This window comes from Sus scrofa, chromosome 4 (assembly GCF_000003025.6).
Source record: "Sus scrofa isolate TJ Tabasco breed Duroc chromosome 4, Sscrofa11.1, whole genome shotgun sequence".
NCBI classification, from domain to species: domain Eukaryota; kingdom Metazoa; phylum Chordata; class Mammalia; order Artiodactyla; family Suidae; genus Sus; species Sus scrofa.
The window spans coordinates 109,296,196-109,309,488 of NC_010446.5; the positions used below are offsets into that span (position 1 = coordinate 109,296,196).

Here is a 13,293-nt window from a genome sequence, read left to right on the forward strand (position 1 = left end):
CCTCCAGAACCATGAGAAACAGATATCTGGGTGTTGAAGCCACCCAGTCTGTTGTATTTTTTATGGCAGCCTGAGCTGACTAATATACTCTTTCCAACCAGGAGAAAATACGGAATAAACCCAATTTGAAGGGCATTCTACAAAATTACTAATTAGTAGTCTTCCAAGGTGTCAGGGTCGTGAAAGACAAGGAAAAGAGTGACGAACTGTTGCAGATGGGAAGGAGGAAAAAATGATCCAACAAAATCAAATAAATGCATGCAATATGGGACCTGGGGTAGGATTCTGGAACAGAAAAAGACCTAAGTGTAGAAAAAAATGTGCAATTTGAATAAGATCTGTAGTTTCATTAAGAATATTGCACCAGTGTTAATTTCCTGTTTCCGATGTAAGGTGTTAGTTAACGCAGGGGAAGTGGGATAAGAGATAAGGGAATTTTTTTTATTTTAATGATTTTTATTTGTTCCATTATAGCTGGTTTACAGTGTTCTGTCAATTTTCTACTCTACAACAAGGTGACTCAGTCACACATACATATATATATTCTTTTTTCTCACATTATCATGCTCCATCATAAATGACTAGATATAGTTCCCAGTGCTACACAGCAGGATCTCATTGCTTATCCATTCCAAAGATATAAAGGAATTCTTTGTACGATTTTTGTAATTTTTCTATAAGTCTAATATTAGATCAAAGCAAAAATCTTATAAACAAAAGTTTTTAAAATGTAAATCAGGGAGTTCCCGTCGTGGCTTAGTGGTAACAAACTCTACTAGTATCCATGAGGACTCAGGTTCGATCTCTGGCCTTGCTCAGTGGGTAGAGGATCCGGCGTTGCCATGAGCTATGGCATAGGTCGTAGATACAGTTCAGATCTGGAGTTGCTGTGGCTGTGGCGTAGGTCAGCAGCTGTAACCAACTTGACCCCAAGCTTGGGAACTTCTATATGCCCGAGGGTGCAGCCCTAAAAAAAAAAATAAAATAAAAATGTAAATCAGGCTTTCCCTCCCCTGTTCAAAATCCTCTAGTGGCTTTCTATCTCACTCAAATTAGTTACCAAATTCTGCACAATAGCCAAGAATCCCTACTCTCTTTGTTCTCTTGCCTCCACTTACTTCATCTCCTACAAGTTCTCCCATTCTTTGGGAGTTCCTGCTGTGGCTCAGGGGATTAAGAACCCCAAATAGCGTCTGTAAGGATGCAGGTTTGATCCTGGCCTTGCTCAGTGGGTTGAGGATCAGGCATTGTCATAAGCCATGGTGTAGGTTGTAGACGCGGCTCAGATCTCTCCTTGCTGTGGCTGTGGTGTAGGCCAGGAGCTGTGCTTTGATTCAATTCCTAGCCTGGGAACTTCCCTGTGCTGCAGGTGTGACCCTAAAAAGAAAAAAAAAAAATTGAGACAGGTTGGAACCTGGGACCCTTTGCTTCAGTGGCTGCAATGCTTGCACTTGGATAAACATCTCCTTGAGCAACAAAATACAGAGAAATTATAAGGGACTTTAAATTTCCAGTTCTTTTTAGTCCCTTATAATTGGCCAAACTCTGTTATATAACCACCTCTAACTACAGTGAAGGCTGGGAATTTATCTTTTTTGGCTGGAACATCACTGTTAAAAAAAAAAAAAACGTTTAGTTTCTACTGAGTGAAGAAAAAGGGAGTAGATACTAGGTAAGCTGCTGATAATGTCTGCCACAAAAACTATACCTACCGTATTTTGACAAATGGTTTAGGTGATAAGGACAAAGAATAAATACTATAAACTATGCAGACAGAAGCATTAATATTACTTAAAAGGTAACCAAAAACTTATATAAATTTCTACTCTTGCTTCAGTAATATTAAGGGGGGAAACAGTACAACTTTTACAGTGTTCTGAAGGGAAAATGCAAATCAATAATTTTCTGCATATCCAAGTCTGAATGAAATATGTTATCAAGAAAAAGATATTCTCAAATATTCGAGAACCCAGAAAATATACTTCTCATCTTCCCTTCCTGAATAAAATTACTTAGTCATTTACCATTACAACTATTTGTTGTGTCTTCTTTAAGAAAAATATTTCCACCTCTGGTGGCCCTGCACTATGGCAGCTTGACTAGCTTTGAAGTGTAATCTAAGCCAGGGCACATGATGCCACGTGCTCCATTCTTTCTCAAGATTGTTTTGGCTATATGGGGTCTTTTGTGTTTTCATACAAATTAAAAAATTTTTGTTCTAGTTTTGTGAAAAATGTCACTGGTAATTTGATAGGGATTGCATTGAATGTATTGATCATCTTGGTCATTTTAACAAATTGATTCTGGAATTGATTTCTGTTGGGGTACAATTATTTATTTCCATATGATATTCAAATGTCACAACACCTCATACTAAGAAATCCATAATTTCTCCAGTGCTTTATAGTGTCACATCTGTCATGTATCAAGTTTCCATATATGCCTGAGTGTGTTTCTATTTTTTGTTTCTATATTTTATATTCCATTGGTCTAATTATATATGCCTGTGCTAATATTATCTCAATTATGTTAGCTTTATAATGTCTCTATTTCATAGAGCAAGTCTCTCACCTTATATTTCCTCAAGAGTATATCAGTTATTTCCAATTCTATCAATTTCCATATAAATTTTGAAATCATTGTCAGCTGTTGTTTTATACATATACACACATTATTGTGCTATTGCTGGTGGTTTTGATAATATTTGATAACATTTAAATTACAAATCAGTTTGGGGAAGAAATGACATTTTTATCAATATTTTCAATCCATGAGATGGGGTATCCATTTATTTAGGTTTATCTTAATTTCTCTCAATAAATTATTATGATTTTCTCCATATAATTCTTCAAATCTATTATTAGGTTTTTTCCTTCGATTTACTTAATTAAAAGTAGTTTATAAAAATAATTTTCAGGAGTTCCCGTTGTGGCGCAGTGGTTAATGAATCCGACTAGGAACCATGAGGTTGCGGCTTCGATCCCTGCCCTTGCTCAGTGGGTTAATGATCCGGCGTTGCCGTGAGCTGTGGTGTAGTTTGCAGACGCGGCTCGGATACTGCGTTGCTGTGCCTCTGGCATAGGTTGGTGGCTACAGCTCTGATTAGACCCCTAACCTGGGAACCTCCATATGCTGTGGGAGCGGCCCAAGAAATGCCAAAAAAAAGACAAAAAAAAAATTTTCAATATTTGATTAAAATTTCGTTTTTTAACCAGAATGTTGTTAATGTATGAAAATACAATTATTTTTGTATGCCAATGATAAATCTTACTCATTTTAATATTTATAAGTAGATGCTTTGGATTTCCTACATACATAGTCACACATCATATGTAAATAATGGTGGTTTAGTTTCTACCTTTCTTATCTTTTTTTTTTTTTTTTTTTTTTTTTTTTTTTTTGGTCTTTCATCTTTTGTCTTTTTAGGGCCACACCCATGGCATGTGGAGGTTCCCAGCCTAGGGGTCCAGTCAGAGCTGTAGCCACCAGCCTATGCCAGAGCCACAGCAACACCAGGTCTGAGCCGAGTCTGTGACCTACACCACAGCTCATGGCAAAGCCGGATCCTTAACCCACTGAGCAAGGCCAGGGATCGAACCTGCAGCCTCATGGCTTCTAGTCAGATTAGTTTCCACTGTGCCATGCTGGAAACTCCCTTTCTCATCTTTTTATCTCATTTATTTTCTTTGCCTTGTTTTTTGCCCTGGAATCTCTGGCATAATATTAAATAATCATTTTCTTCTCAATATAAAAGAGAAATGTTTAACATTTCCCCATTAAGAATAATGTTTGTTGGGGAGTTCCTGTCATGGCACAGTGGAAACTAATCCGACTAGGAACCATGAGGTTGCAGGTTTGATCCCTGGCCTCGCTCAGTGGGTTAAGGATCTGGCATTTCTGTGAGATGTGGTGTAGGCCAGCAGTTGTAACTCCAATTGGACCCCTAGCCTGGGAACCTCCATATGCCATGGGTGTGGCCCTAAAAAGCAAAAAAAAAAAAAAAAAAAAAGAATAATGTTTGTTTTATTTTTTGTAAATACTTTTTTAGTAGATGTAACAATCAGGAATCAGGAGTCCTAAGAGAAATAAATAGGGTGTGTTGAGCCTTAAAAACATGGGTTTGAACCTCAAAGTCAACTTACGTGTGGATTTTATCCAATAAATTTGCAGTTTCCTCCATATTTACCAGTTTTGTATCCACAGATTGAAATTTCCATCCATAGTTCTTTGAATCTGCAGATGTGTAACCTTTGGATACTGAGAACCAACAATAGTACTTGAATGTTTGTGGATTTGGGTGTACATGGTGGCTTCTGGAACAAATCTCCTGCAAATATGTATATTTGCTTTTTTAGGGCCACACCTGCAGCATATGGAAGTTCTCAGGCTAGGGGTCCAATGGGAGCTATAGCCGCCAGCCTATGACACAGGCACAGCAATGCAGGACCCAAGCTGTGTCTGTGACCTACACCATAGCTCTCCTAAAGATGTTGGTGTCTAAATGCCCAAAACCTATAAATTTGTTGCCTTACACAGTAAAAGTGACTTGGTAGATGTGATAGGTTAAGGATCTTGAGGTCGGTGGAGAAGTTACCCTGGATTATCCCCATAGGTCCAACATAATCAGAAGAGGGAAGATTTTGTTTTGTTTTATTTTGTTCTGTTTTGTTTTGTTTTATGGCCACAGTAACAAATAAGTAAAGATTTATGAAACAGGATTAATAATATTGACTTAATATGCTGCACATAAGGCGTTACCCATCCAATCTAAAGAATACAGATTGTTTTCAAGTGCACATGATATTAGTTTCTTGTTTCTATGTAACAAATTGCCACAAATTAAGTGGCTTAAAACAGTATAAATCTATTCTCTTACAGTTCTGGATTTCCAATCTCCTAAATGACTTTTAAGGGACTAAGTCAAGATACCAGTAGGTCTGGTTCCTTCTGGAGGCTCTAAGGGAGAATATGTTCCCCTTTTAATTTCAAGAGGCTGTGGTATTCCTTTGCTCCTGGCCACATCTCTCCAACTCTGCTTCCATTGTTACATTGCCTTATTCCCTCTACAGTCAACTCCTCTCTCTTGTGGAGTTTCCATGGCTCAGCAGAAATGAACCTGACCAATATCCATAAAGATGGGGTTTGATCCTGCCCTCATTCAGTGGGTTAAGGATCCAGTGTTGCTGTGGCTATGGTGAAGGCCAGCAGCTGAAGCTCCAATTCCACTGCTAGCCTGGGAAGTTCCATATGTCCCAGATATGGCCCTAAAAAGACAACCACAACAACAAAATTAAATTAAAAAATCCAGTGTAATAATTTATGATTTATGTTTTTGACTAGTTTATATCATTGATTCAATGTAATTACTGATAAATTAGGATTTCTTTCTAACCTCTTGTTTTGGTTTGTTTGTTTGTTTGTTTTTGTTGTTGTTTTTTTTTTTGCTTTTTAGGGCCATACCTGCAGCCCTGCAGAATATGGAAGTTCCCAGGCTAGGGTTGAATTGGAGCTGTAGCTGCTAGCCTATGACACAGCCACAGCAAAGTGGGATCTGAGCTGTATCTGCAACCTACACCACAGTTCATGGCAATGCTGGGTTCTTAACCCACTGAGTAAGGCGAGGGATCAAACCTACATCCTCATGTATACTAGTTGAATTTTTTTCCCATGCACCACCACAGGAACTCTTTATGTTATCTTTTATAGTTATAATGTATATTCTCTCTGCTTTCTTTTCTTGACTTTATTTTATTGAAGTATGGTTGATTTATAATGTGTTAATTTCTGCTGTACAGCAAAGTGATTGCGTGTGTGTGTATATACATATTCTTTTTCATATTATTTTCTATTATGGTTTATCACAGGGTATTGAATATAGTTCTCTGTGCTATATACTAGGAGCTTGTGTTTTATCCATTCTATGTATAATAGTTTGCATCTGTTAATCCCAAATTCCCAACCCATCCTTCCCCACCACTTCTCCCCATTGGCAACCACAAGTCTGTTCCCTATGTCTGTGAGTCTGTTTCTGTTTCGCATATAAGATGATTTGTGTCATATTTTAAATTCTGCATGTAAGTGATATCATATAGTATTTGTCTTTCTCTTTCTGACTTTAGTTAGTATGGTTATCTTTAGGTTCATCCATGTTGCTGCAAATGGCATTATTTCATTCTTTTTTTTGGCTGAGTAGTATTCCAGTGTGTGTGTGTGTGTGTGTGTGTGTGTGTGTGTGTGTGTGTGTGTGTATACACAATGATATATATATATCATCTTCTTTATCCATTCATCTGTCAATGGGCATTTAGGCTGTTTCTATATCTATTGTAAATAGTGTTTCTATGAACATAGGGCTGCATGTATCTTTTTGAAGTATAGCTTTGTCCAGATATGTGCCCAGGAGTGAGATTCCTGGATCATATGGCAACTCTATTTTTTAGTTTTTTTAAAGGAATCTCCATACTGTTTGCTATAGTGGCAGTACCAATTTGCCTTCCTACCAACAGTGTAGGAGGGTTCCCCTTTTTACACACCCTCTCCAGAATTTGTTATTTGCAGACTTTTTAAAAATGGTCATTCTGACTGGTGTGAGGTGATACCTCATTGTAGTTTTGATTTGCATTTCTTTAATAGTGATATTGAGAATCTTTTCATGTGCTTATTTGGCCATCTGTATGTCTTCTTTGAAGAAATGTCCATTTAGGTCCTCTGTCCAATTTTTTTTTTTTACTGGGTTGGGTTTTGTTGTCGTTATTGAATTATATGGGCTGTTTGTATATTTTGGTAATTAAACTCTTTTATTTTTTTGTCTTTTTGCCATTTCTTGGGCCACTCCCATGGCATATGGAGGTTCCCAGGCTAGGGGTTGAATCTGAGCTGTGGCCGCCGGCCTACACCAGAGCCACAGCAACGCAGGATCCGAGCCGCGTCTGCAACCTACACCACAGCTCATGGCAACGCCGGATCCTTAACCCACTGAGCGAGGCCAGGGATCGAACCCGCAACCTCATGGTTCCTAATCAGATTCGTTAACCACTGAGCCACGACGGGAACTCCAATTTTGGAAATTAAACTCTTGTACGTTGCATAATTTGCAAATATTTTCTCCCAGTGCATATGTTATTTTTTCATTTTGTTTACGGTTTCCTTTGCTATACAAAAGTGTGTAAGTTTGATTAAATCTCCTTTGTTTATTTTTGCTTTTTTAATCTATTACCTTGGGAGACTGACCTAAGAAAACATTGGTATAATTCGAGTCAGAGATTTTACGTGTGTTCTCTTCTGGAACTTTTGTGGTGCCATATCTTTAAGCCATTTTGAGTTTGTTTTTGTGTATGATATGAGGGCATGCTCTAATTTCATTGATTTACATGCTGTCCAACTTTCTCAACACCATTTGCTGAAGATTGTCTTTTCTCTGTTGTATATTCTTGCCTCTTTTCTTGATGATTAATTGACTGTAGATAAGTCGGGTTTATTTCTGGGCTCTCTATTACGTTCCTTCCATTGATCTATATGACTGTTTTTGTGCCAGTACCATGGTGTTTTGATTACTGTAGTTTTGTAGTTTTGTCCGAAGTCTGGAGGGGGAGGCTATGCCTCCTGCTTTGTCCTTTTCCTCAGGATTGCTTTGGCAATTCTGGGTATTTAATGGTTTCTCATAAATTTTAGGATTTTTTTTCCAGTTCTGTGTAAAATGTCATGGGTAATTTGATAGAAATCACATTAAATCTGTAGATTGCTTTGGGTAGTATGGCCATTATTTTGTCTTTTCTTTTTTTGTCTTTTTAGGGCTGCACTCACGGCACTCATGTTCCTAGGATGATCTCACCTCAAGATCATTAACCTAATCACATCTGCAAAAACCTTATTTCTAAATAAGGTCATGTTCATGGGTACCAAGGGTTAGGATTTGAACAGATCTTTTTTGGGACATAATTCAACACACTTTATCTACATTCTGATTAATTTGCTCATATAAATCTCCCTGTGTATTAGTCTATCTTTAGTTGTATCAAATCTGTTAAACACATTTATGTTTTAAAAATTCCAATTATTAAATTTTTATTTTTCAAAATGCTTCATCTTTATTTCTTCTCTGCACCCTTTAAAAACTATCTTTAGGAGTTCCTGTCCTGGTGCAGTGGTTAACAAATCCGACTAGGAATCATGAGGTTGCGGGTTCAATCCCTGGCCTCACTCAGTGGGTCAAGGATCCCGCGTTGCCGTGAGTTGTGGTGTAGGTTGCAGACGAGTCTCAGATCCCAAGTTGCTGTGGCTGGGGCATAGGCCAGTGGCTACAGCTCCGATTTCAACCCCTAGGCTGGGAACCTCCACATGCCATGGGAGCAGCCCAAGAAAAGGCAAAAAGACCAAAAAAACAAAAAAAAAACAAAAAACAAAAAAAACCTATCTTTAATTTTTTTAAGTATATAAAAAATGACTACTTATATTTTGTATCAAGTAACTCTATTATCCGAAGTGTTGTGGGCCCTTTCCAATTCTGTTTTTTCTCTTAGTTCAGAGTGCCTTGTTTGTGCATATGTTTTTTTTTTTTTTTTTTTTTTGTCTTTTTGCCATTTCTTGGGCCGCTCCTGCGGCATATGGAGGTTCCCGGGCTAGGGGTCGAATCGGAGCTGTAGCTGCCAGCCTACGCCAGAGCCACAGCAACGCAGGATCCGAGCCGCGTCTGTGACCTACACCACAGCTCACGGCAACGCCGGAACTTTGACCCACTGAGCAAGGGCAGGGATCGAACCCGCAACCTCATGGTTCCTAGTCGGATTCGTTAACCACTGCGCCACGACGGGAACTCCTGTGCATATGTTTAGTTAATTTTGACTATGAGTGGTTCAACTTCATTGAAAATTTGCTTTTTGAGATTCATGGAGACCTGGTGTTATGTGGGTTCCTTCAGAAAATGTGTACATTTTGTTTCTATCAGAGCCTAGGATTACTTCTTATTTGGAACTACTGTCAACTAATTTTTTCTTTGAGAATTTGAGAGTGATTCAGGCACTATAAATTTGCACTTTAGGTCAACATGATAGCCAGATTCTGAATTCAATTTCTTAGAGATGTTGCCTTCCTGTGCTAAATTGCCAAGTTTCAGACAGATTTTCATGTAATTTTTGGTGAAAGTGAGGGGTATTTCCAGTTATCTCTTACTCTAATGTAGAGCCCTTTGGGTTCTTTGACTTAAAGGGGGAAAGATCTCTTCTTATACTCCCCACCTTAAGCAGATCCCAGAATTTGCCTCCTGTACTTCATGTGCCATGAGACTATGAAAACTGATACCCAAGCTCACCTACTTTGGCAAATGCCTTCAAATTTCTCTTACCTCTCTGTTTCACACCATCCCTGTGTTTCTGACATGAGAATTTTTTATCTTCTACACAGCTCAATGTTGCTCTTAATAAAATGTTTTAAAGATTTTAATCTAGCATTTTAGTTATTTTATTTTATTTGCTTTTTAGGGCCGCACTGGCAGCATATGGAGCTTCCCAGCCTAGGGATCCAATCAGAGCTACAGCTGCTGGCTTGCACCACAGCCACAGCAATGTCCAATCCAAGCCACATCTTTGACCTACACCACAGCTCACGGCAATGCCGGATCCTTAACCCACTGAGCGAGGCCAAGGATCAAACCCACAACCTCATGGTTCCTAGTTGAATTGTTTCTGCCGTGCCACAACAGGAACTCCCAGCACTTTTGTTATTTTAAATAAGTTTAGTCTAGTAATATTGTCTGATGTCTTATCTAAAATCCTTTTCTTTTAAAATTAATTTGGATGATTTCTATTATTTTAGGAAACTATAGAACTTACATCGGTATCTACACACTTGAGTAATTTCCTCTGCTTGAGTGTGGGCTGAACTTCAATTTACTTCTAAGGAGCAGAATTTGGCAGATGATATGATAGCACCTCTGAGTTAGTTATAAAAAGAGTGTATGGCTTGTTTTGGGTGCAGTATTTCATGCTGTTTCTTGAATGTCTTGCAATGGCAGGGAATCAGCTGCCATGTCATAAGGCTGTGCTATGGAAAAGAGCACGTGGCAAAGGACTGAGCCTATGACAGCTTGGAAGTATATCCTCTTCCAGTTGAGCCTTGAGATAACTGCAGCTGATGCCTTGATTGTAGTCACGGGAGAGATTTTGAACCAGAATCACCCAGCTAAGCTGTTCTCAGTTCATAATCCACAAACACAATGAGACAGTAAATCGTTGTTCTCAGCCCCAAGTTTTGGAGTAATTTGCTCTGCAGCAATAGGTAACTAATGTCCCTCACTTGTTAACAGAGCAATCAAGCTGAGTCATGGAAATTATATTTGAGACAAGAATGAGAATGTGGAGATTGAGAGATCATAGCTACTTTATTTATTGAAGACTTAAAAACAGTGCATTAACAAAACCTTATCTGATAGAAAAATAACATCAGAACTCTTCTGAATGTGATTATCACCTAAACCACCAGAGACACTCATTCTGCTGAATTCCTTCCTAGTTATGGAAATCAAATCTAAGAGATGGGCTGAAATCAGGATGTGAGTCAAGGGATAGTTTCTTTTGGAAAGACTTAGAATGAATTAATAAGACCCCTTAATAAAGAAATTGAAATGAAACCTCACCTTTGGAGAAAGAGTACTCTGTCATTCCTGTAAACAAGACCCCTATTCAAAAGGAACCAGAAGACTGAGACAATGATCCAGTGAATCTAGCCCCAGAGCTCCTCCCCTAAGCTCGTCTCTGGCTTGACTTCTGGAGTGGACTGGGCATGATTTAGAGGCTAGAGACTTGTTTGACAACAGGAAGATGCAAATACTCAAGCTTCAGACTGATGCTTTGCTCTTGAGCCATTATTACCACAGGTTCTCTTGGGTTTTCATATCTGACAAATGCTCAGGTATTGGTAAATGATATGGCTTCTGTCATGATTGGGTAAAGGATTGTCTTGCTGTCTGAGGTGGCAAGTCCCTGGCCAGCATCTTCTTCTCTGGTTGGATAAGACAGGGACCCAAACAGGAAAGAAACAGGAGGGGGACAAAGACACCAGTTCACGAGGTGATCATTTAGGGCTTCACGCTACAGGTGACTTTAGACTTCCAGAGATGAGACAAGTCTCTCCAGCATGTGGTAGCAGCAGGTCACAGTCCTAAGACCTGGCTGGTTTTGTCAATCTGGCAGTTCAGGGTCAGTGCAAAGGACATCCCCAACACCTGTGGAAAGAGTTGGGAAAATGTGAGACCTTTACAGGCAGAATCATCTCACCCACAATCCCTGCGGTCCGCCCCAGAGATAAAGAAAGTTTCCATCACCCTGAGACCACCCTTCCTGCTTTCACTTCCAATTCCTTCTCAGGAGTTTTCTCCTTTAGCTTTAGAATGGCAGCTGGGGAGTTCCTGTCGTGGCACAGTGAAAACGAATCCAACTAGGAACCATGAGGATGCACATTCGATCCCTGGCCTCTCTCAGTGAGTTAAGGATCCAGTGTTGCCACGAGCTGTGGTGTAGGTCAAGACACAGCTTGGATCTGACGTTGCTGTGGCTGCGGTGTAGGCTGGCAGCTACAGCTCTGATTTGACTCCTAGCCTGGGAACCTCCATATGCTGCACATGCAGCCCTAAAAAACAAACAAACAAAAAACCAAAACCAAAAACAAAAAGCCAGAATGGCAGTGGGGAGACAAATAGGGGTGATGCTGGCAAGACAGTAGAATATAAAGTGTTGGGATATCTTGTCTCCTTCAGAAGTCACAGAAGTCCTGCTGCTCTGCAGAGTCATTGCTTTGTGTAGTAAGTCATCTCTAACCATGCCTTAGGTCATGCCTTTGTTTCCAAGCAGAGAAAAATCGTTTCTCTCTGAACTTCTTAATTAAGTCTTAGCTAACTTGTGACACACTCAAAACATTTGGTTATAAAAATGGTAGAAATATCACATAGCAAAAAAGAACAACAAACTACCCCCCCATTCATCCTAACTTGTCAAACTAAGCAGGGAAACAAGGAGGAAATTGGTTATAATTTTCATCACCAACACCTGCTAATTTTTCAAGCAAAACGTTTTATTCATCAGACCAGTTATGTAAGGGACCAGAGTAAGGTTCTACTTGGTGTTTTTTTTTTTAATTTTTATTTTTTCTGTTATAGTTTATTTATAATGTTCTGTCGATTTCTGCTGTTCAGCAAAGGAACCCAATCATACACACACACATATATATATATACACACATTATTTTTCTCACATTATCCTCCATCATATTCTATCACAAGTGACTAGATATAGTTTCCTGTGCTATGCAGCAGGATCTCATTGCTTATCCAGTCCAAATGACTACAAAACACTCATTTGTCTTAGTGATAAGTTGTCCAGATAGATCTTAGAGCATACTTTCTGTATGCCTTAAACTGGTAATGATACCACTTGCTACTTAACTGGGGGTGGGGGAGAGCTCGTATTTACTGAGCATGTACTATGTACCTGGTACTGTTTGAAAAATTACATGACCTAACTCATTTAATTCTGAAAGTACCCTCAGATTAAGCGCTTACCTGGATCACACACACGCAGATAGTGATGATTCCGATATACAGGAAATTGGAGTGAAACCACAGCTTTGCTTTTACAAAGCAACCCTAGAAAAAAAATTACAAATGGTACTACTGTATTATTCATCCTTATCAGGAGGCTTATTTGGGAAGATAGTTTGTATTTTGCTTGATGCCAAGAGGCTTAGGCCAGGCATTAGATTTTTATTTTTTATTTGACTGAAGAAATGGGTATAAAGTAGAAAATATAAACCAGAGACTTTTCTGATATTGTTATCATTACAGTGACACCTAAAGTAAATGTCTTAGGTCTTTACATACCGTGTTAAACTAGCTCCCAGGAGATAAGCGAACAACATATATCCCTGTGTTCTTTGAACGTTCACTGCTGACTTGGGATTGACAAATGGTAATAGAGGCTATGCAATCCTAGGACTGGCTGCATCTCAGCTTCAAAAGCCAGTAAACCAATCACAGCCCTATCAGCTCCAGGGCAGTTGTTGGTTGGTGGGTGTCTCAGCTTTTCTTCATAGACCCCCAAATGTCAGAGATTGCCAAACAACCCCAAGTGGGTAACATGGGGTAACAGGACCTCAGGGACTTGGTCTAGCTGGAAGATCATTTGGGCTTCTTCTCTAGGCCTAGTCTGGAGGTTCAAAATAAATCAGAATTTCCATCAACTCTCTCTCCCCCAACTCCTCAGTCCTACGGGAGGCAGAGGGAGAAGCTTTTCTGCTTCAACCTTA

The 13,293-nt window shown here is 39.2% G+C and overlaps 1 protein-coding gene across 1 annotated transcript in view; it reads right to left on the reverse strand.

Moving 5' to 3' along the window:
* The window catches only part of CD53 (CD53 molecule), a 29,325-nt gene continuing 26,388 nt past the window's right edge, over window positions 10,357–13,293 (reverse strand). Inside the window, exons 7-8 of the mRNA XM_001929190.3 lie at window positions 12,551–12,634; window positions 10,357–11,218 (exon numbers count right to left, since the gene is read on the reverse strand). Of these exons, the coding sequence (XP_001929225.1) occupies window positions 11,147–11,218; window positions 12,551–12,634 (156 nt within the window). The 3' untranslated portion in view covers window positions 10,357–11,146. The remainder of the gene's footprint in view (window positions 11,219–12,550; window positions 12,635–13,293) is intronic.